Here is a 22,983-nt window from a genome sequence, read left to right on the forward strand (position 1 = left end):
CTGTGCCCATCTTTTTGCTCCACTAGTAGACGTCATTTGAATTCTACTTGGTCTTATTGCTTCATGATTATTCTGACAGCAAATACTAGCCGATATGCAGCACTGTCCATCATGACATATTAAATATATTAATATGTCATGATCATAAGATACAAAATAAGAAAGTAACAAAAATATTAAGAGAATAATTACCTTGGGGAGTTGGCATGATAGCCTTCTATTGAATTCACAAATCACAAATGGTTAACTTCAAGGTCCCAAGTGATCAGACTCCAATGTGAGCTACACGACCAGAATAAAAATGATTATTGTTTTACACAAACTTACCAAAGAAATAGTAAAAATAAGGTTGGAGTTGATACTTACTCCTCATGATAAGGCATAAAGATGACTCGCACCCCATCTAAATTCAAAGGGCTTAACCAGGTACAAACATCTTCTATAGTCTTTTGAGGAGAGCTAAGAATAGAAGAAAGGAGAGCATCGAGCATGTAGACATGATTCTGTACTGGACTAGGAAGTTGAGAAATAACTACACTACACCAAGAAATAAACAAACGTTAGCTCATAGAATTGATTTGCATTCTGCACTAGGAAACTGCACTAGGAAACTGATATATAACTACACATAACTACACTGTAAACAAATAAACAAATGTTAGCTCATTGAAGTAGCAACAAATAAACAAACATTACCTAAGAATGACCAGGATAACATTGTCATTAACCTCTTTTAAAGGATTGGAGAGGATTGAAACCTCCTCTCTACCAAAGCTGAAATACTGAGATTCTCGTTTCAAAACGATTCTAACTTCAAATGAGCTCTCCATTTTATCCAATGCAGCTAAATTTGCAGAATGGGTCTTTGTCATAGCTTGTATTCTATGTTTGCAGTCATTCTACTTTTCCATGGTGTCTTTAAAGCTCTTGTGCTCATGGGATTCTTCAATCAAATTTAGAGGTGGTTGCATTGCTGAAGTAGAAGGGAGTGCCTCCATATTGACTTCATCCATTTCTTCTCCCTCTATTTCCTGTAAACAAATATGAGAGATTAGATTCATTATCTTTAAATTTAAATCTTATTTAAAAAATTGTATTTAGTTGAGAAATAGAGAGTTCATACCGCTAAGTATTGTCGTAGTGGCCTTTTTACATAACCCTGCAAGCCATAATTATCAAAGAAGGCATCATCATCTTTCTCTTCATCCACCAACCTCTCTCTGAACGGGTCATGTAAGTCCATCTTTTCATCATCATCAACTGGGACATTATGATCTTCAAGGTAATCATCCATGTCATCAGTGTCCTTGTGCTCTATCTCTTTTTCATAGCCTGTGGTTAGATCTGCTTGAAGCTGAAAATAAGCCATGAAATGCTTGTTTTCAACAATATTTGTGGAGTTGCCTTTTCTGAGGAGATCCTCAAATAAATATCCCATCCTGCACAAGGTGACCTCCCAACTTGCCAGTAGCAAATTCTCCATCATGGTAAGCAAGAGACTCCCACTTTTTGCAGGACTTCCATAGTTGTTTTTTTGATAATGTATGGACCTGGGAATATCTTGCTCTTCTAGCATCAATCTCAAATTATTTGAATTCCCTCTTATGTTTTTTTGTAAGGAGTGTTCAGGGTTGGGACTCCGCATACACAAGAAGAATGATTCAAGAGATTGAATCGCTATGCCACATTCTCTCTTGCCTCTCTTTGCTGCATAAACACCACTATAGATCTTCAAATCTGATGAATATGCTCGCTCTAGAGTAACCTGCATGGCTTCTTTGTCTTTTTTATCAACAAAAATGACAATGTTACAAATTGCCACTTTGCTAATGGTGGTATATACTATTCTATCAATGAAGTTATGGATATCATCGCTAGAAACTTCATTGATAAAGAATAGTTGTGGGTTATCCCATGCTGACTCATTCTTGATGAAGTCATCTTCTGAAACTCCCCTGAAGTTCACAAGCTTTCTAGACTCTATCCTAACCTCTACATTGAATTGAAAGCTTTGGTGCATATCTGTCGGCATCCTTATCTCGTTGATTAATCTTTGCACATATGCAACCACCTGTTGTGGGATTTCTTTTCTCATGTAAGAGGTTACTATTTCTGACCCATCTTCATCCTTTTTAATCCACCTGTTTGCCCATAGCTTTACCTTGGGTGTTGACAAAGAAGCTATATGCTTGATCACATTATAGTCAATGTTACAATGAGTAAGTGGAATTTGTTTCTCTGACAGCAAATACTAAATGGCACTATGCACTGCATCACGCCTCACCTGTACATTGATGCATTCTTCCATGCAGTGGTCTTTGTCTTTCTTTCCAAAAAACCATTCTTTCTTTAAAAGTTTTTGTGTTGCTTCTATACTTCATGAATCACTAGTTGTGTCTCTCTAGAACCATCCAAGATGGTTCTACTCTTGTCAAGCATACTATGCTCTGAGTTATTATCCACAAATTACTGAATGAGAGTTGTATCCATATCATGTGCAGTTCTTGCTCCTCCTCAAAATCTCCAAATTTCCATGCACATATCATTGCACACCATTCTCAAATTGCTCCCTATATTGACAAAATTATGTCCTTGGTATCCTATCATCCTATAACATGCTCTACAACACACCTCTCGACCATTCACCCTAAAGTTTGTAGGTAGCTTCTCATGTCTGCAAGAGGTACCATGGAGGTAAAAACACAAACCCCTCCCCCTCATGGTTAACTCTCTTGCCGGTACAATATGTCTACAGGAGGCACCATGGAGGCTAAAACATATCACATGGCCTACATCCTATGGTGACCAGAGGTGATGTACAAAGAAAAACAAAAAGACAACTTTTATTACATTTATTTGGGAGGACTATCTAGGCAAAGAACATTGATAGAATATTTAGGGGTAGAAAAACATGTGGAGCTATATTAAAAAGCCCAATCATGATCAAAATCAACCAGATGTTGGCTTTCTTATGCTTGGCATTGTCATGACCTTCTTGGGATTAAAAAACTTCTCATTGTGATTAGTCTTGCCACATTTCTTGCAAGGGTTGAAAGATTCCACAGAATGTATGTGTGAAAGGACAAGAAGTATTACTTGGTATTGGAACGTAGAAAATGTTGGTATATGTGCAATGCCCATCTCCTTTATGTAACCACCAATGTTCCATAGTGCCCTTTTGTAAGGCCCTTATTATGAGGACAATCCATGGTGTGAGCACTAGACATTGGTAGGTTCCTAGTTTCGACACTAGATGAGGTCTCATGGTGACATTTTGATGGTTAGGAGATGTTAGAAGGAACAATGTACTCCACGAGGTCGGTTCAAGGGCAGTGCCCCCGATCTTGTGTGTTTGGGGGAAAGGCCCTAGTGGCAGGGTTCGCTGCATGCATGCGAGCATTCATGTGTAAATTTGCTTACGTGCATGTGGTCGATGGTCAATGGTCAATGGAGAGGCGATCGAGAGAGAGAGACACACAGAGAGAGAGAGAGAGAGAGAGAGAGAGAGCCATAGTCCAATAACAATGACAAGAAAATTTGATAATTTATTGCAATTAGAATGAGAGAGAGAGAGAGAGAGAGAGAGAGAGAGAGAGAGAGAGCATAACATCTATTACAAGAAAAACTAATTTATTTCAAGGGGAATGTGACAAAGGGACACAGAGACAGAGAGAGAGAGAGAGAGAGAGAGAGAGAGAGAGAGACTTTTTACTTTGTGGTGCAACTTAGATCACATACCAACATCTTGGATTAGAATGATCTAGATGAAAAACCACCTATATTGAAGATGGGTGTCAAAAGCCATCAATTATATAAATTTATGCTTAAGTAGATACGAACATGTACCAATTGATCTTTAAAAATGAAAGCATTCGATTAATTAAATCATTAGTACGCACCTGCTCTCAATGCTCGGGAAGAACAAAAGTATCTCTTTCATCGGTCCAGAGTTTGGTAGAGTCTATCGCAAAGAAACCACTACTTTTTTTCCTCAGTGTAGCATGGGGACCGTTGTAAATAGTTCTAAGTCAAGAATGAAAATACTAAATCAACTGAAATAAGTTTCATAGATTTTGTGTATGGTCCCACAATAATCCAACTGTAAGGAGAGAAGATTGGTATCCGAAGCACTTGCTCAGCTATCTTGTGTGAAGTTAGTCATGACTCCACAATCATATGTGACTCTCTTTGAATCGATGAGTTCCACACAAAAATGTCATCCATATGACCACAATGAACTGTACTTTTTGTACTGCAAAAGAGAATCATTAAAACAATGAGGATGCATATATTTTATAGCGTATATTGCCACAAATAAGTTAATTAAATGAAGAGGTAAGAAACTTACATGCATCATACATCCAGATGAAAACTCTCATTAGCACTCATTTTTTGTCTCTTCATCGTGTTTGGCTTTACATAGAGCCAGTTCTAGCAAATTAAGTGGCATATCTTGGGGAGAAAAGCTCCCATGGATATGGTTGTGCTCACCTATGCATGACTCTGAATCTCATCCTTGCATTTATTCTTTTTGCTTTGGCCGCTTCATATCTCTCTATCCACTTCTGCATCTCCTTGCTATTGAGGATACAAAACGAGGGATTTGCGACGGTATTAAAACGTTAGTTTTTAAACATTGTATTAAAATATTTTGAACGTTTTTAAATTAGCCCTCGGGTATTTTAAAACACCCCAGTATCGATTTTTATCTGGGACCGGCTCCAACCGGTTCCTGGCCAGTGTATTGATACACTCGCCAATATTGCGACACAACATCGACCGGTATTACATAATACCGACTAGTTTAGGGTACACCGAGTGGTATAATCAACAACACCAGCCGGTGTTTAGATACACCGGTCGGTGTTTAGATACACCGTTCGATGTTGTTAATGTTATATAAACCAGTGCCGCGCTCGTACTATTCATAAAATCAAGATTCCTAAAATATTGTGGAGACTTGGGAAAGACAAAAAGCATAAGAAAGAGGATAAACAAAGCTACAAAGAAATTTGTAAGTTTTGTTAGTCCTAAGTTAAAAAAAGTATCTAGTGCCGGTGGTGGGCTCGTTTTTGCCAGTTGAAATCGACTCGCACTTAGATACTAATGGGAAAATTAGAATTTACATACTATTAGGTCAAGAGTAAGTTAGTCACATGTGACATTGTACTTAGCTTTGGAAAAATAAATGCTCGTACTATTCACAAAATCAAGATTCCTAGAATACTGTGGAGTCTTGGGAAAGACAAAAAGCATAAAAAAGATGATAAACAAAGCTACAAAGAAATTTGTAAGTTTTGTTAGTCCTTCTAAGTTAAAAAAAGTATCTAGTGCCGGTGGTGGGCTCGCTTTTGCCGGTTGGAATTGACTCGCACTTAGATACTCATTGGAAAATTAGCATTTACATACTATTAGGTCAAGAGTAAGTTAGTCGCATGTGACATTGTACTTAGCTTTGGAAAAATATATGCTTTTTATTTTTTGCATGAAGTATATAAGTTGTAACTTGTCGTGATTCTAGACTCTTTGGAAAGACTTGTCACTTAGGACTAGGTAAAGAGCTTGTTAGTTGCATGGCTTGGAATTTTAGTTTAGCTACATAGCTTAAGATTTCCTTCTAGGTGCATGTAATATAGTAGATAGACACTATCAAATTTTAGAAAAATGGAATAGTAGACATTAGCGCATGAAATGATTTACTTTTGGAATAGTTTATGTTTGTGTCTGATTTTCTTACTTTTAGCATATGTATTTATTTATAAGCATGTAGCTATAGCTTGTAACTATACCTAAAAAAAGAAAATGAGCCGGTTGGAGGTTCGCTTAAGCCGACCTGTAACAACTTCTTCATTGATGAATAATATTATACCACGTTTAGGCCGACCTAGAACATCTCGTATGTTGTCAAAATTCATACTACATATTACTAAAACTCTACAAACTAGTATCTAAAAATGATGAGGAAATATTTGACTTTGAGCCAGTTGCGGGCTCACTTATGCTAGCCCTTTGCATCTTGCTCGAAGTCTAGCCAGTTGTGGAGCTCGCAATTGGTAGCTCGTAGGCAACTCGCAAAATTATGTCGTGTATGTGTGGAGAGATAGTGGTATACATAGGTTTACTATCCTTATGTTCTATAGATTATTAGGTGAAACAAATTAGATTATTAGAGTACTCAGGCTTCGGCACAAGAATGCACAAGCACTTCTTGGGTGATAGTAATAAACAGATTGTAAAATGCAAGGGTCCAGGAGTTGAGAGAGTTAAAGCCACTCTAGGTGGACAAATGCCTAAAAGTACGGACAACCAGGTAGATGATATAGTCACACCACCAATCCCAGCCCAAAGAACATATTCTTGATGATTTACTCACACCTCTAGCTAGTCAATCTGTAGATGTGCCACCTCAAAGTAGTGGTGTGGCCTCGTTCACACAGATGGCAAGATGCTCTATGAAGTATATGGATATTGGACAATGTAGTGACATTTCGCATTCTCAATCGCATGAGCATTCACAACAAAGATCTTTGGAAGAGTCATGTAGACAACAACATATAGAGAAAGCGCAACAAGATGTTTTTGAGGCCATTTGTTACACCGGTTACCCACTAAGCATGGTTCAAAATCCGCATTTGAAAAGAGCCATGGCATCTGTAGCAAAGGTGGGTACAGGCTTTACATTTCCCATTTACAATGTTGTCCACAACAACTACTTGGATGCACACTATGAGAGGATGAAACTAGAGATGGAGCAAGAAGTATATGATGGTATTGAGAGAACAAGATGTACCATTGTTAGTGATGGATGGAAAAATGTTACCAAGAGGCCTCTGATCAATATCATGGTCGTGACATTTAAGGGAGAGGCTTTTTGTCAATCCATTGACACAAGTGGTAATGCCAAGACAGATGAATACACTTCTGAACAATTGGAGGCTATAGTCCTGGATGTTGGGGAGCATAATGTTGTTCAGATAATCACCGACAATACGAAGAACTGTAGGAAAACTAGAAAAATTATAAATCAAAAATTTCAACCATTCGGGCATCGCCGTGCTCTTGCCATTGCCTTGACCTTGTGCTTGAGGATTCGTATAAATCAGCGATGGATACTGTGGTTCAAAGCCACTGTAGATGAGATGAAGATTGGTATTATACTTCCTCAACCACGAGAGATTATTGGGCACATTCAGAAACCACCAACCTATAGAACATCCACTAGAATTTTTGAAACCTGGCGAAACATGTTTCAGAACAAACTATATAATGTTGGATCGTTTGCTCAAGCTACAGGGAGTTGTAACAGAGACATTATTCATTGTAGAAGCTAGCAAGTGGATAGCTGAGTCAACCTCACAAAACGCTCATACTGAATTCACAAAGATGGAGCAAATGGCTCACACTACTAGGTTTTGGAAGAGAATAGCTTATGCGGCCGATGCAATGAGGCCGGTATGGTTTGCCATTAGGAAATTAGACATGAAAGATCCAAGTTTGGGCACTGCCTACATGGCTTGGTGGACTGCTGAGCAAGACCTCTTAAAGGAAAAAAGAAAATCCACAAGTGACAACGTTGGCTACAGCACCGGTCATTGTGCAACTTTGAAAAAGATGTTTAAAAGGCGATCGAATCATGCTCACAATGACCTTCACTATGCTATTGAAATTTTAGATCCTCAATGGTGGGAGTATCATTCGAAAACATCGAAACATGTAATGCAGCCTTGGCATAATCTCTTGGGATGATTTTTTGAAGATGGATCTGAATATGGTGCTACTATTGTCAAGGAATTATCCACTTTTCAAAATAGGGAAGGGTTGTTTGTATATACAAGAATACGAGACCTGGCAAAGAAGATGCCTGCATGGAGATGGTGGGAGGAGTGCGGAGCCTCAACACCTCATTTGCAAACGTTGGCATTGAAAGTGCTACCCCATCCTTGTAGCAATTCGTCGAGTGAACGAAATTGGAATAATTACAAGTTTGTTCATTTAGTCACAAGAAATCGCTTGAAGATAGAAAGAGCAGAGAAATCGGTATATGTTTATGCAAAATGGTAAAGTTTTGGATGATGTTAAGGGAGAGAGTAATGATGGAGATTTAGCCAAGTGGGTACATTGTGATCTCCCAGGTCCGTTGCATGATCCTCCCATTGTTGGACAATTGCAAGTCACAGTCAAAGCAAGATCTAGCAATGCGGGGGATGAGGATGAGGAAACTTTGTGATGACTCATGAGCAATCATTCCCAAGATTGAAATACTATATACACTACTAATCATGCTTACATTCTTACTTATTGAATATGGTGCTATTTAAACTTTTGTTGATTGACGTCATACCAATTGGAAATTATGCTAAAGCATTTAGATGGTATTACAATCATGCTTACATTCTGATGAAAATATTGTGCTATTTAAAATTTTGTTGATTGACGTCATACCAATTTTGTTGATTGACATCATACCAATTGGAAGTAATGCTAAAGCATCTAGATGGTATTACAATTGTTTTATTTCCATGTTCAAACTTGGAAAGTATTATCCAATTGCTTGAAACCTTTATTGACTTGTGTAAGTGATGCTAGCTACTGCATCAGTGTGTGTAAAATATCAAAATTCATCAATAGAGCATGATGTTGTGGATGATCACAGTGCAGATAGATGCTTACTCAGGAGAGAGAAGCACATGGGAAAAGGCGGTTTGTCATCCCATGCCTGTTTTAACAGGTAGATTACCACCTTTATAATCATCCAACCATGTCAAAAGGGGGCAAGATAGTTGGATGATTTCTATCTCTTGAGGTCCAGCAAGCTTGCATGGAGTACTCACATGTTGGAAGTTACGATGAAAATGCATTTCAAAGGGTTCAAAAGTTTTTTATGATTATGAAAGCAATTGAATTAACTACACTCCTTAATTTGACAGCACTCAATGGCTCCAGAGAGAAATGGAGGCTCAACAGCAGCATATGCAACTACATGCCAATGATAGGAGGGAGGAAATCCCATGAGAGTGACATGTGGCACTTAACTTCCCAAAGTAAGGACCAAAATAGTGAGTAGCCTTGTGCGGCTGCCACATGGCACAACCTACCACCACCCACCCACGCCACCTACCAAAAATTTATTACACGACTAGCACGCTGCAAGGAATGGAACCCACAACCTCATGTACATCATTCAAGAGCCTTGATCACGAGGCCACCAAGCCAATGGTGACACTTCTCCCTACCATGTGATATATAAAATAGCCCTACTTCTTCATTTGGTGGATCCTTGAGCATAAATGCAAGGCAAAACCATGTACAGTCTTCTAAAACCACCTTGTCATCCTTTATGACCCCTACACGTAGGATTGTATTAGGGAGACTAATCTTTTCCTAATCCATTCCTTACGAGGCCCTTTCAAGACCCCAAATCTCCCCTAATGGAGAGCCACCGCGGTGGTTGGCCCGAATTTTGAATAATTCAAGGCGGCAAGACTGACTTGCATGGTAATGAATGATTAGAGGTGGTGGCATCCAAGGTTGCCAGCCACGTCTGTGGTGGCGGCTAAGATCCACCGGGCTGTCAATTAATTACCAGCCACCACAGTGGCCCGCAATTACTCAGCTTCCAGTTACTACCACCGAGCTTGCATGCATAATTACTACGAGTGCAGTAAATTATGGTAATGAGGGATTATAGGTGATTAGGCTTCATGATTTACTTTCGTGGGAATTACTACCTGATGGTGGTGGCTGTCATCAGCCACGTCTGTCATGGCTACGATTCCACCGTGCTACTGCTTACCCACCACTATGCTTTAGCATGCATGATCACTACGAGTGCAGTAAAAATTACTAGTCATGCCACCGCTCACCCACCACCACACTTTAGCATGCATGATGACTACGAGTGCAATAAAAATTACGAGTCATCGGGCTCACATGCTCAGTAGAGAACTAGAGTGCATGGTAATGAGTGATTAGACATGGTAATGAGAATTACTGCCTGGTGGTGGTGGCTCTCATCAGCCACGTCTGTCGTGGCTAAGTTAATTACCAGCCACTAGAGTGGCACCACATGGTGTCTTCTTCATGATTACTAGCCTGTTTGGGGGATTCCACCACGGTGGTCTGCAATTAATATGGATGGAACCCTCCATCCACCATAGTGGCTCGAACTTTATAATATATATAAGAGCCGTGGCATTTGGCATTTTACTACATTGCTCTGATGAGCCCATGCTCTGCTACTTTGCTCCACACCCCTCTATCCTCTATCTCTTTTCCGCCCCTGCTCTACTTTGCTCCACACCCCCTCCTCCAACTCTCGTCACTGTATAGATCTACTCCCCTACTCATCTTCTGCTCACCCACTCATCTTCAGCATGCCTAGTTGGTCCCCCCCTCGATGCCTTGTGATCCCAATAATATCTTCCTTCTCATATAAGGTGATTGTGTTGCACTCATGTGGAGTAGAAATGCTCGAACTAGTGGAGACCCTTCGTTTTTTCACAAGAGACCCCCCACACATCTGAATGTCATCACCTTGGATAACATGCTCATAGAGGGCCTCTTTATGGATGTGCTGTATGGGTTCCCCCTAGATGTCGATGAAGCTCTCAATATTTTAAGAGCAGAGTACTCTTGACTTGCTGGGGGGGGCATAATCTAAGTCCTGGCAATGTGCATGGTCTTAGGCCTCTCCATCGTATCCTCCTTTGGCTCCCTCACAACAACACAAAGCAACTATAGACGCGCTTGGTAGACGCGTAAAATAGCGGGCGCGTCTATAGGCATTACTTTAGTAGAGAAATTACGGGCGCGTCTATAGGCGCGGCTAAACGCTCGTTTATTTGCGCGTAAATCACCGTGTCTATTTGCGCGTTTGACTTGAGAAAATACGGGCCCATCTAACATCCCGTTTATTAGCGCGTCTATTTGCACGTGTATTTGCGCATTTATTTGCGTGTTTACACTGAGAATCAGACGCGCATTTAGACGCATAAATAGATGCGCTCCAGAGAATACAGAAAGTGAGATTTTGGTGTACATCATTGCTTTCCAAACATTGCCCACGATTACCAAAGCACATAATTTTTTGCAAGCCCACATATACAAGAATTAAGTGAAATGAGGAGAATGAGACAATATGTAAAATAGTTTTGCCAATATCAATTGTGGGGCTACGGTTCAATCTCATCCTCAATGAGATCAACCCTTGCCAAACTATCTACTTCAAAATCCAAACAAGTGTTTAGATCTACAAATACATTCAACCCACTACTACTTGTGCCACTCATGTGCTCATCGAAATCAACATCTCCAATGGTAGGCTCGTCCTCACGGGTAATGTCGGCCTCAATATCTATATCTCCTATCTCATGATCATCCTCCTCTCTTGTATCACGGTCATCATCACGTCCATGGCCATGATCATCCTCCATACGCTCCAGATTAGTAAATGTACTATACATCACTTTGGAACGTGGCATAATAGGTATGACATGCCACCATCTATTATTATCCACCATTGGTTGATAGACAACCTAATTCAAACACAAATACAATCATGTTACTTTTCTTGCATCAAATATTTAAAAGCGAGTATTTTTATGTGTGTGCACAGTACCTGTTCACATTGTTGCGGTAGTACTAGTGTGTCCTTCCTACTTTGCCAAAACTTTGTGGAGTCAATAGTTACAAAGCCACTTGCATGACGTTTGATTGTTGCATTAGGGCCTCTTTCCACCACGTCCTTAAACCACTTTACATCCAAAACATACACAAAGAAGCGTCGAAAGTCAAGCATAATGATATCTTGGATTATGCCACAATAATCATCCATGGCTCCATTGGCTCCCTCAAAGCTAGCAATGACGCCGCAATCTTGTGTGTTTCTCTTATCATCAATCCGTTGTGTTCGAAAATGCTTGCCCTCACACCATATAGCATTGAACATAGTGCACTACACCAAGAAAAAATCAATTAAATAAGCAATCTAAATTATAAAAAGCTCCTAACTTATGCATAACATTCTATATACCGACCTTGCTCATGCATCCCCTAGCATACTCCCATTCTTCCATTGTGATATGCATCCCCTCGTCTTTCTCTGCTTTCTCCATTTCATCAAGTAGCCAATCCACATGAATATCCTTTGGAAGTGCTCTTAGATGCTGAGGGTATGGCACACGAGATCCGTGGTGTGTACGAAAGAGGGCCCTTTCTTCTTGTCTTCTTGCCTTTGCATCCTCGTATCTTGTCACCCATCTTTTCATCACATCACTATTAAGAATGCAAAAGAGGTTGATACTATTACGCAACTCCGTGTCTATTACTTTGTTGCATCCTTTTCCTTGAGGCACAATAGAGGTCATCTTTAGGTCTTCATCATCTCTCCATAGTCGTGGGAGAGAGCTATCCACATCAACAAGAAACTCAAAAATATATACAAGTGACTCTTGTACCAACCTCGGGGGGGTCACTATGCATAAACCCTCTATATCACGTGCGTTCAAGGCCTATATTTAAAGTCCCTTATCTGTAAAAGATTTCATTAATAAAATGTACCCCTTTTCTATACAAATCTGTAAATTTTTTCCAAAACTATTTCAAATAGTCCCTTATGTATATTTATTTCTGTAAATTTTAAAAATAAAAAAAATCCTTCTTTTGAACTCACGTGATAGGGTTACATATGATGAGTGACCCCCCCAAGGTACCAACCAACCCTCGGCCATGCTACCTTCGGGTCTTGCATTTTGTCTCACGAAGCCCTTCAACGTCTTCATGAAGCGCTCGAGGAAGAACAACCATCGTGCATGTATAGTACCGCATATAGCAATCTCATCCACCAAATGTACTATGAGATGTAGTTGGCTTGTGAGAATAGAATGTGGAAATGTCTCCTCCACTAAACAAACCGCCTCCACTGACATAACTCGAGCATTCTCAAGCATGGTGGGATCTATTTCCTTTGAGCTCACAAATACAATCTTTCACGTCCTTTGATGCACTACGTGAAATGCTAGTAGGTAGTATGAACTGAACCCGCGAGGAGGTGGTTGATTAGTTGCTTATAGCTATTCACTCACAAATTTGAAAGGAAAAAGATATTATGCATATAAAATACTTACTTGGAGCATCTTGTGCCAATCATGAGATTTCAAGCCATATAATTGCTTTACACCTCTTTTCTTGCTCTTTGTAAAGGCTCCCTTCAAACACCTCATGCATCCAGTGGGAGTACGAATTGTAGTAATAGCGCGCTTCACCGTCGCCATCTCTAGCTTTGATAACATCCACGGTGCACGAGGTAAAAAAACACGCCCATTTGGTCTCTCTTGAGGCCAAGCTTCACGCATCCTCCCTGTGGTACGTAGATCCTCCCTTATGCCTGCCGAATCTCGTGTCCCATTCAAATGCTCTCAAATGGTAGATGCCACATTCTTGAAGATATGCATGGGATCGAGCAGGTGATTGATCTTGAGGTGGGACCAATATGGTAAACGATAAAAGATGGAGTATCTAAACAAAATAAAGTGTTAGCGTGCAATCTTTACTTCCAACCAATATAGCCAATCTTTACTTCCAGCCAATAGTTACAAATCCTTACCGGCTCATGCCAAGTGGTGGAGGAGTCGTGGAACCATCCCAAATTCTCATCCAATCTCCCGCGGTGAGTGATTGTGGGAGGACTTCATTCCAAGGGGCAACATATCTAGGATGATCAGGTGGGAGAAATCGATGGTGATTCTCATAGATGACCTTATTCAATGCGTCTGCCCGTGAGGCAACTAGCGAAGGACCACAAATAGGACATCCATGGTAACCCGATGTAGTGAGACCTGAAACAATAGATGCAATTAAGAGTGGAAGGTGGGTTTAGGGTGCCACGTCCTTTGCCTATTCATAATTAAAAAATGCAATGCTTACCTGAACACTCGCCATAGCCTGGGAAGTCATGCATCGTCCACATCAAGACTGCTTTGCAGTTGAAGTCTCGTGACGAGGGAGGCCTGCTCACATCATGCACCTCGATACCTCTCCAAAGTATCTCTAGCTCATCAATCAAAGGCTCCAAATAAACATCAGGGTTTTTGACTTTATGTTTCCCTGGAATTAGAAGGGACAGCATGACACGTCCTTTCTTAATAGCCATAGAGGGTGGAAGATTGTAATTCACCAATACCACTGGCCATACACTGTAAGACGTGCTTTTGAGACCAAATGGGTTCACACCGTCCATACCCAATCCAAGTCTCAAGCTCCTAGGTTCTTCCTTGAAGCTTGGCCATGTGTCTTCAATATGCTTCCACGCAGGAGAGTCCGCGGGAGTTCTCCACTTGCCATCGGTTGATCGATGGGAGGAATGCCATGACATGAGCTCTGCAATAGATTTGCACTTGAACAGATGTTGGATGCGAGGGATTTCCCATGGATGCGAGGGATTATGGGAAAATGTCGCAATACCTTACGAGGCACGTCCAAGGTTTTGAGATCTGCTCTATATCTTGCCTCTCCACAAGTAGGACACTCTCTTGCATCCTTATGTAGTCCACGAAACAAAACGCAATCGTTGACACATGCATGGATGCGCTTGTAATCTAATCCTCCAAGAGAGGTCACATGTTGCCTTGCCATATCTCTTGACGTCAGTAATTTATTCTCCCTTGGAAGCATTTTACACAATAGCCTGCACGTGAAGACCATAAATGAGGAAAAGTATTCGAGTAATTGACCCACACGCATAATTCACCATGTTTGCAAAATCGACTTTAAAGCTTACTTGAGTAATGCATTCAAACTTGCATTGCTCCATCCATAGATGGTTTGCAAGTTTAGTAACTCAAGGGAGGCACGTAGAACAGAGAATGTGCACCCCTCAAACAGTGGAGTCGATGCTGCGGTAAAAGATCATCCTGCTCCATGCTATTATCCCTCCCTTGATGGACATATAAATCCCGCACCATATCATCAAACACCTCCTCCTCCACGGCTTCATGAGGTAATGGCGGAGGGCTACTATCACCATCACTCCATGCATCCGTAACGGTCCCTCCTGAAGATCTCACCTCATATCGCCGACGCTTCGCCTCCTCACAACGGGCATAGGGTAACATGTGCGGGTGTGGCACTGCATCCTGTATCAAATTAAAACAGGATCATAACTCAAACATATGAACACCCATAGGTATCTCAATCAACCTTAACTTACAAACCCTTACCCTGTTTATGGTCACATCCCATTCTCCATACTTTGAGATATGATTGAGCGTAATCCTGCGTGCACGATACATGTTTCCTCGACATCGATCACACAGACATTTGATTTTTTGCTCCAACCACATTTCGCGATGGTGGATACGGAGGGATTCATCCTCACTGGAGCTACTTGTTGAAGATGGAGACATCCTACAAACAAACAACCCACCAAATTTGCTCTTCTTCAAATGCTTAATTTAAACTCTGTGTTGCGTCTATCGCCGCGTCTATAGTCGCGTCTAACATCGTGTCTAACGGCGTGTCTAAACACGCGTCTACTCTGTGTATTCAGACACGGCTATAGACGCGCTAATAGACGCCACTATAAACACGCTAATAGACGCGGCTTTTAAACCTGCTTTTCAGCGCGCCGCTCGCTTTGCTTTTCTTTTCATTACTTAAACTTCGCGAGCGGCTTCCTTCCTTCTTTATTAGCAGTTCCATAGATTCGAAGCTTAAGAGAGAGCCTCTCATACACAGTTCCAAGCTTTCACTCAAGAGAAAGGGACCGTACCTACACTTGCTTCCAAGCCTAAAGAAGAGGAGGAGTACGAACAAGGAGAAGAAACAAGTTTGGAAAAGAAAGATCCTTCCATACCTTTTTCCAAGTAAGTCCTTTTGAAGTAGTTCTTGCTTGCTCTTTCCAGTTTTGTACTTTCTCGCATCCATGAAACGCAGGGTCTAGGTATGAGTGACACGTTCTTTTGTCGGGCGCAACGTCCTTTTCGACTTTTTAGTATTCTCGCTTGTCGGAGCGCGTCTATAGGCGCGTCTAAGAGTGCGTCTAAACGCGCGTCTATAAGCGCGTCTATCCGCGCGTCTGGCTTGTTGCAGACACACACAGACGCGTTTGTAGACGTCAGACAAACGCTCTGTTAAACGGACTTTTAAATGCATTGTTAGACGCGCTTTTAAACGCACTGTTAGACGGATTGTTAGACGGACTGTTGGACGGACTGGTAGACGCGCTTTTAAATGCACTGTTAGACGGACTGTTAGACGTGCTTTTACTTGAATTGTTAAACGCTCTGTTAGACGCGTCTATAGACGCGCAGATCAGACGGGTCTATAGACGCGCTCTGACAGAGCCTGTTTTTTTTTCCCCTTTCTTCTCAGCTCCCAAAGTAATAGATTTGTTTCCTATTTTCCAGTTCAACATGTGGCCAGGAAGTGCTTCTAGCTCACCTGATCCGCGGGAATCGATTTGGAAGGATTTATATAATCTTTTAGGGCACCCTCCTAGTCCTGCGGAGTTATACGGGTATATGACGGGTACCCTTAACACTCCCCAGGAGTCGGCACTACAGACTCCGAGCCACCCCACACAACCTGAGATCACCCCAGCGGAGTCCGCACAGCCGTCTTATGCCCCTTCCCCCATACCGTCTTATGCCCCTTCCCCCATGCCGTCTTATGTCCCTTCTCCCATCCCGTCTTATGCCCCTTCCCCCATGCCGTCAGGAGGTCCTTCTGTCTCGGCGAGCCGTCGACGTACTCCCCAGCCGTCGAGACTCAGTTCTCCAGCTACGAGTGGTCAGCGTAGTCCCGTGCAGTCCCCAGCTACGAGTGGCCAGCATACGAGCTCGACACGACAGGGTAGCAGGCGTAGTAGCAGGGAGAGCGGTGGCGGATGCTGCTTTGGGCCATGTGGCGGTGAGGAGGAGGATGATTCAGATGATTTAGATGTGCCTCTGGGTGATGGTACGATTTATTATGACATCACTCAGATAGGAGGCATCTTGATGGATGCGCGGGGGAAGGACATCATGGCCTTCATGCGCTCTGTAATTGCTAACAATTACAAAGATTGCTTTATCCACTATAAAGACCACCCAAAGAGGTTGGCTGATGAGACCCTCACTACTGTTCGCTCTAGGTATCCTAACCCCCCCAATCGCCAGTTCACAGATAAATGGGGGAAGTCAAAGATTGTTACGATACTTAGCAATAAAAGATCTTCGCTTAAGAGGCAGGCACTAGCGGAGCTTGCCAGGCTTGAGGCAGGTCAACCACCAAGGGGCCCACCCCACACCGCTCACAAGCGTGAGTGGAAGAAGGCAATGAAGTCAGCGAGGGAGGAGCCCAGTCTGCAGCACGTGGAGGCACGGAGGATCCAGATGGAGGAATATGAAAGCGCGCATTTTGGAGCAGGGGGTGTTGAATCATGGGAGGCCCAATTTGTAAGTATCGATCTCAAATTATATTGCTTATGTAGTTTATTAGGAGGTTGGTTGTTTCTTTGTACTAATCCCTCCACAAAGTGTATCGCGGTCATGCAGCTTGAGATCGTGGGCAGATACCCTACTCTAGTGGAGACAGCCTACCACCGCCACCATTGCAGAGGAGATACATGGAGGCACTTCTATGATGACGGGTTGATTACTGAGGAGCAGTATACCCGAGCTACTGGACAGGCCCCCCAGGTATTTGAAAGTAATTAAATAATGCCAAAATTATAAGTAAAGATATGATTTTTCATACATTGATATATGTTGTCCCTTGTTTACAGGCCCATGCACAAGACGACGAGGAAGACGAGGAAGGAGGTGCAGAAGGGAGCGCAGAAGGGAGCGTGGAAGGCAGCGAGGATTAGTCGTAGAAGTAGTGCTACTATTCTTTTTTGTACTTAAAGCCACTGGCTTGGCTTCGTGCCTCTTGTATATAGACTCCTCTTATTTTTTGTACTTGAAGCCACATGACATGGCTTAGCTTCCTTATTTTTTGTACTTGAAGCCACATGACGTGGCTTAGCTTCGTGCTATATGTATTTACAAGCACTTTTTGAGCTTTCAATTTTATTGCGTTTTGGAGTTGTAATATTTTATTTGGAATTGTAATTAAAATGTGGTTGGCTGTAAGAATTGAATTACAAAATGTGGATATGGGATTCTTGTAACTATATAGCATACACAACATACACAGTACTATTCTGTAAAATTTATAAAAAAAAAAGGCACGTCTATCAGTGCGTTTAAAAATGCGTTTATATCCGCGTCTGTCTGTTCGACTTGCGTCTATACGCGCATCTATAAAAACGTTTATAAGCACGTTTATTGATGCATCTTTGTGCGCGTCTATACGCGCATAAGTCGGATATATAGACGCGCAATTAGACGCGGGTCTCCAGACGCGCAAATAGACACGCCCGTAAGTTTTTTTATTTAGTTCATGAAACGCGTCTGTGCGCGCGTCTATTGGTGCTTTGTCTTGTTGTGCCTAAAATTTTTTAATGCAACAAGCTAGACTAGCAGAAAACTGAGTTGTACAAATTCCCTCTTGCTCAAACGAGGCTCTCAGCAATGGCTGGATGTAATCTTCTAGGAACCAACGTGGTCTCTCCAAGCCAACCTTCAATTTTAATGATCTGCATGGGTGCGTTCCCGGTGACAGGTGGCAAAGCTATAGCAAAAGGCTGTTCGATAATAAGTGATCAGGTGGCATAGGCCAGAGACTATGCTGCATGAAGCAGTGCAAAGATGCCACGTGTCGAGCTATGTGGTGTTCTGAACAAATAGATTGCTTCTCATTATTACGCCAGTGCACCTTCATGACGTCGGGAAACTTTTCGACGAGAGCGTGCATCCGCATAAAATTCAAATATTCACCCAGAAGCGCATCGCGTCGCGGCCCCAAAATGGCCTCGAAAATGGTTTTACGATTGGCTAGACCCAAGCTAACGTTGACCCCGTAGGATGATAAGAGGTAGTTGGCCATGCACTTGGAAAGGAAATAAAATTTATTTGCCTTTATTCTTCTTCTGTAACACCACCAAAATGCAATTTCATTGACTTTGTCCTTATGTGATAGGCAACGTGTGCATGAAAGAAGATAGCTTCTATGAGGTACGGGATTTGAGATACATGAAGAGATGAAAATGAAAGTTTGAGAGAAAGAAGGCAAGTTTTACGTGCTTGAGATAAAAAATCAAGCTAGGAAGCTCATAGGTGACTCTCTAAGAGAGGTGATCAGGGAAAAACCTTGTGAAAAAGAGAGGTGATTAGGGAAAAACTTGCAAAAAATCACATTTTGAATGTGGCCTTACATGTCACTTTTCGCCTAAGAAGTATCCTAGACCATATAATTCGATGATATCATCAAGCCATGTCATAAAGTTAACCCTAAATTTGATGAGAACATTGAGTTGTAGCATTTTTACCAACCAGCACATTGCGTTGTGGCCCCAAAACTACCCGTAAAATAGTTTCGCGATTGGATACACTTGATCGTGCGCATTGACCTTGTTTTTAATCTCTAAACCATCATGATCCTTAGACTAAGTGGTGTTCATTGTTGTATGTGGATCCTGATCTTTTTTAGAGGTTGGTCCAATCTCCGAGTTCTTGTACCACCATGAGTCTGCAAAGTGCCATGTATCCACCTCTAAACCGGACTTGTAATAGCCCAAATGTGATACCAGGTTGGTCCATGTAGCCGCTGTGAGCGAGCTTGCGAACCGACATGGTGGACCGCCGGTAAAGGAATGGAGGCATGGAGCCCTGCATGGTGCCAATTGTAGAGTTCTGAACATATAACGATGATGCCTATGAGTACTCGCCGGCTTGGGCATACATACCTCTTGATAGATGGTAGTTGGTCAGAGCGTCATGATGATCGTGCTTGGCACCCATCATCGCAATTCCCTATCATGAGCATAGTTAGCATTTAATGTGGAGTGCATGGAACATGGACTAGGAAATTGCTCACTAGAGAAATAAGAGCATTGAAGGTGTGCATTTGAGTGCTGACCGTAATGGTGATCTCGGCTTCTTCCAAAGCCTACTTGCTCAAGGAAGATATGTTACACGTAAGACTTGAACATAATGTGTTACGTCGAGTAAGAGTGAGAACAAGGCAACTCATGTGAGTCGAGCACTCGGGAACGTGAACTCCTTGCATGTGTTGCTAGAGGGCAACGACTATAGGCTCCACTTTGGTTGTTTACTTTCCCGACTGAGTGGCTATGAGACGCAAGTCCCTAATCAAACATGTGTTAAAGTCGATTCTCGGTTAGACCTGGAACTTGGAAGGCGTGGAGGTTGCATCTTTGAATAGATGATAGGTACCTTCCCATCATCTATCTGCCATCTCCTCTCCCATCGCCTTGGAAGGCGTGGAGGTTGCATCTTTGAATAGATTATAGTTACCTTCCCATCATCTATCTGCCATCTCCTCTCCCATCGCCTTATCGCATCTGTCGCGCCTTCCACTCTTAAGGCGTCCGCTGCCTCCCTTAACGCCATCGCCTTATCGCATGCGTCGCACCTTCCACCCCCTGCCTCCCTTATCGTCAACTCTTTGGCAACCTCCAAGAACTTTCTGCCTTGCTCCGAGCGGAAACTTTGGGTTTTGCTTCGAGTGGACCCAAGTTTGAAACTTTGGGTTTTCATAGCCTCCATATGCTATATAGCTGCAGCTCATTATGCATCTTGTTCCATCCTCCTATCAGGCACTGCTTCCTTCCACTCCATATACTTTCTCTAGCCGTCTTCTGCTGCAGCAGCAGCAGCAGCTCATTATCCTTCTTCTTCCTACGCAACTGCTCCACCAAGTACAGCCCCATGGCCGCACCTCCTGTAGCTCTCTTGCTCGCCTTGCTCCTCGCTGGCCCCCTCATCACACTCGCTGCTGACCCCGACCCCGTCCAGGACTTCTGCGTTGCTAACGTTTCTGCAGCACAGCCTCACATCAGCGGCTTCCCTTGCAATGACCGTGCCCAAGCGACTACAGATGATTTCGTTTTCCATGGCTTGGCCCAATGCGGTAATACTTCCAGTAGCGCTCTGAACGCGATAGCTACGTTCGCCTTTGTGGAACAGTTCCCGGGGCTCAACACTTTGGGGATCGGCATGGCCCGTTTGGACTTCGGCTTGGGTGGCCTAATCGTTCCGCACACACATCCTCGCGGCTCTGAGATCATATTTGTCATAAAGGGATCCCTATACGCTGGCTTCGTGGACACTAAAGACAAGTTGTTCGCCAAGGTCATCCATGCCGGTGATGTGATGATTTTCCCCAGAGGCCTCATCCATTTCCAACTCAACGTTGGGAAGCAGCCTGCCACTGCCGTCGTTGCTCTCAACAGCCAGGATGCGGGATTCCAGATCATTCCGACATCCATATTTGGGTCTAACATCAAGGACGAGGTTCTCCAGAAGACCTTCTTCTTGACTGAAACCCAGGTGGAGCAATTAAAGGATGTCTTCTCTGGCTACTAGAGCCTAGGTGAAACCTGTCTTCTCAGTGTACATTCACGTCGATCCTCCTCTATATGCTGTTGTGATACCTGACAATAAAACAGGCTCGCTGTTACATCTAGGGGCCTATAATTCTTTACGTTCGCTGAACTATTTGTCGTTCTGTGGCAACTTTTTTTGCTCATGAAATGGATGTTAACCTTTTATTCTAATTGTCGTTGTTCAACATCAAGTAAAGTAAATATTTATGTCTGTCTGCAACTTTACATGGAGTGCAAACCTAAAGCAACAAACGTTCTTGTTATTGCGTGTGTGCAACTGCATGAGCGGGAGAAACGTGTTGGATCAACCACGCCGCCTCGTGTATGGCACTTACTACCTCCCACTTGCACCGACGGATCAAGCAATCATTGCATCTCAATTGCACCGAACACATAGTTAGCCAGATTGTTCCTGATTTATAGCCGATGATTGAGGATATAATGAGCTACTCTTTGATAATCAAAGTACCGATGTTTATTGACTTTCTTTCCTGGAACAAATCCCCCTCAATGGGGGTGCCACGGGTCCCTACAGTTTACGGTGGGTGGTCCCTAACATTTTGTTTCGTCCTTAAAACAAGATATATGAACGTTGTTGTTTTTTTGCGACTATGAGTTTGCAAAGACACTATTCTTTTGATTATAGATACCTCTAGATCGGCACGTGGTTCATGAGGCTCTGTATTCGATACGAATTGCTTTGCTTCTTTAAACGGAAGAGTCGCAGAGTTCGTGGTTCATAAGGACATCTTAGGATCATCGTATCCTTTAGAGGATACAGAGCACGTCGACCGATGCTTGCCTTTGGTTGAGGTAGAAATGGCAATTACATGTACACTCTCTTTGGACACTGACTCACCACTCCACGTGATGGTAAAGAACTCTCATGGAGTATCACTGGTTTCATTTGTAAACAAGTGTCTCGCCATTCAAATTTCTAAATTCTTTCATTTATCCTTTTCTACTTGCGTACAGGGTATACGTGCATCGTTAACATCTAGTAATTTCAGCACATCTAGGACGTCCTGCATGACATCTATTTCATTAGTGAACCTCTATGTGCACCTGCACTTATTTGACCATTGGATCTTTATGGACTTTTGGATATGCATGCACTTTCAATTTTCATGTTTTGTTCGACGGTTTCAACAATGAAATTTCTATCGTTGTCTTATTATACGTCCATATGGAGAGAGAGAGAGAGAGAGAGAGAGAGAGATACAATGGTATAAAAGTATTTTTCAAAGTCATTTCAAGTTTATTAATTGTGTTCTTATACATATACGATGGAGAGGGTTTCAGATGAGGGCTGCCAGTCAATAAATCTACTAGAAAAGGTTGATCTCTACATCCAACATCTTTCTACCACTAACATGTTGGCTGATCTCTTGACAAAGCCCTTACCCCAACCACGCTTCCAATGCTTACACTTCTCTCTGGGTGCTCAGTCTTGTTCTATCCAAGGTGTCACATAAACGAATCAAGTCTACCACCTT

At 42.3% G+C, this 22,983-nt stretch overlaps 1 protein-coding gene across 1 annotated transcript; it reads left to right on the plus strand.

Annotated features, from left to right (window-relative positions):
* Positions 1 to 20,704: 20,704 nt before the first annotated feature.
* LOC147901923 (germin-like protein subfamily 3 member 2) lies at positions 20,705 to 21,467 on the plus strand. The gene has a single exon (XM_087374395.1). The coding sequence runs from the start codon at positions 20,811 to 20,813 to the stop codon at positions 21,465 to 21,467; it is 657 nt and encodes a 218-aa protein (XP_087230521.1). The 5' UTR covers positions 20,705 to 20,810.
* Positions 21,468 to 22,983: the final 1,516 nt, after the last annotated feature.

This window comes from Dipteris shenzhenensis, chromosome 5 (genome assembly GCF_047967505.1).
Source record: "Dipteris shenzhenensis isolate YYH24624 ecotype China chromosome 5, Dip_SZ_1.0, whole genome shotgun sequence".
In the NCBI taxonomy this organism is placed as follows: Eukaryota; Viridiplantae; Streptophyta; class Polypodiopsida; order Gleicheniales; family Dipteridaceae; genus Dipteris; species Dipteris shenzhenensis.

Excerpts from the sequence above, each read along its gene's own strand:
- LOC147901923 (XM_087374395.1), top strand. The coding sequence starts at position 20,811 with ATGGCCGCACCTCCTGTAGCTCTCTTGCTCGCCTTGCTCCTCGCTGGC.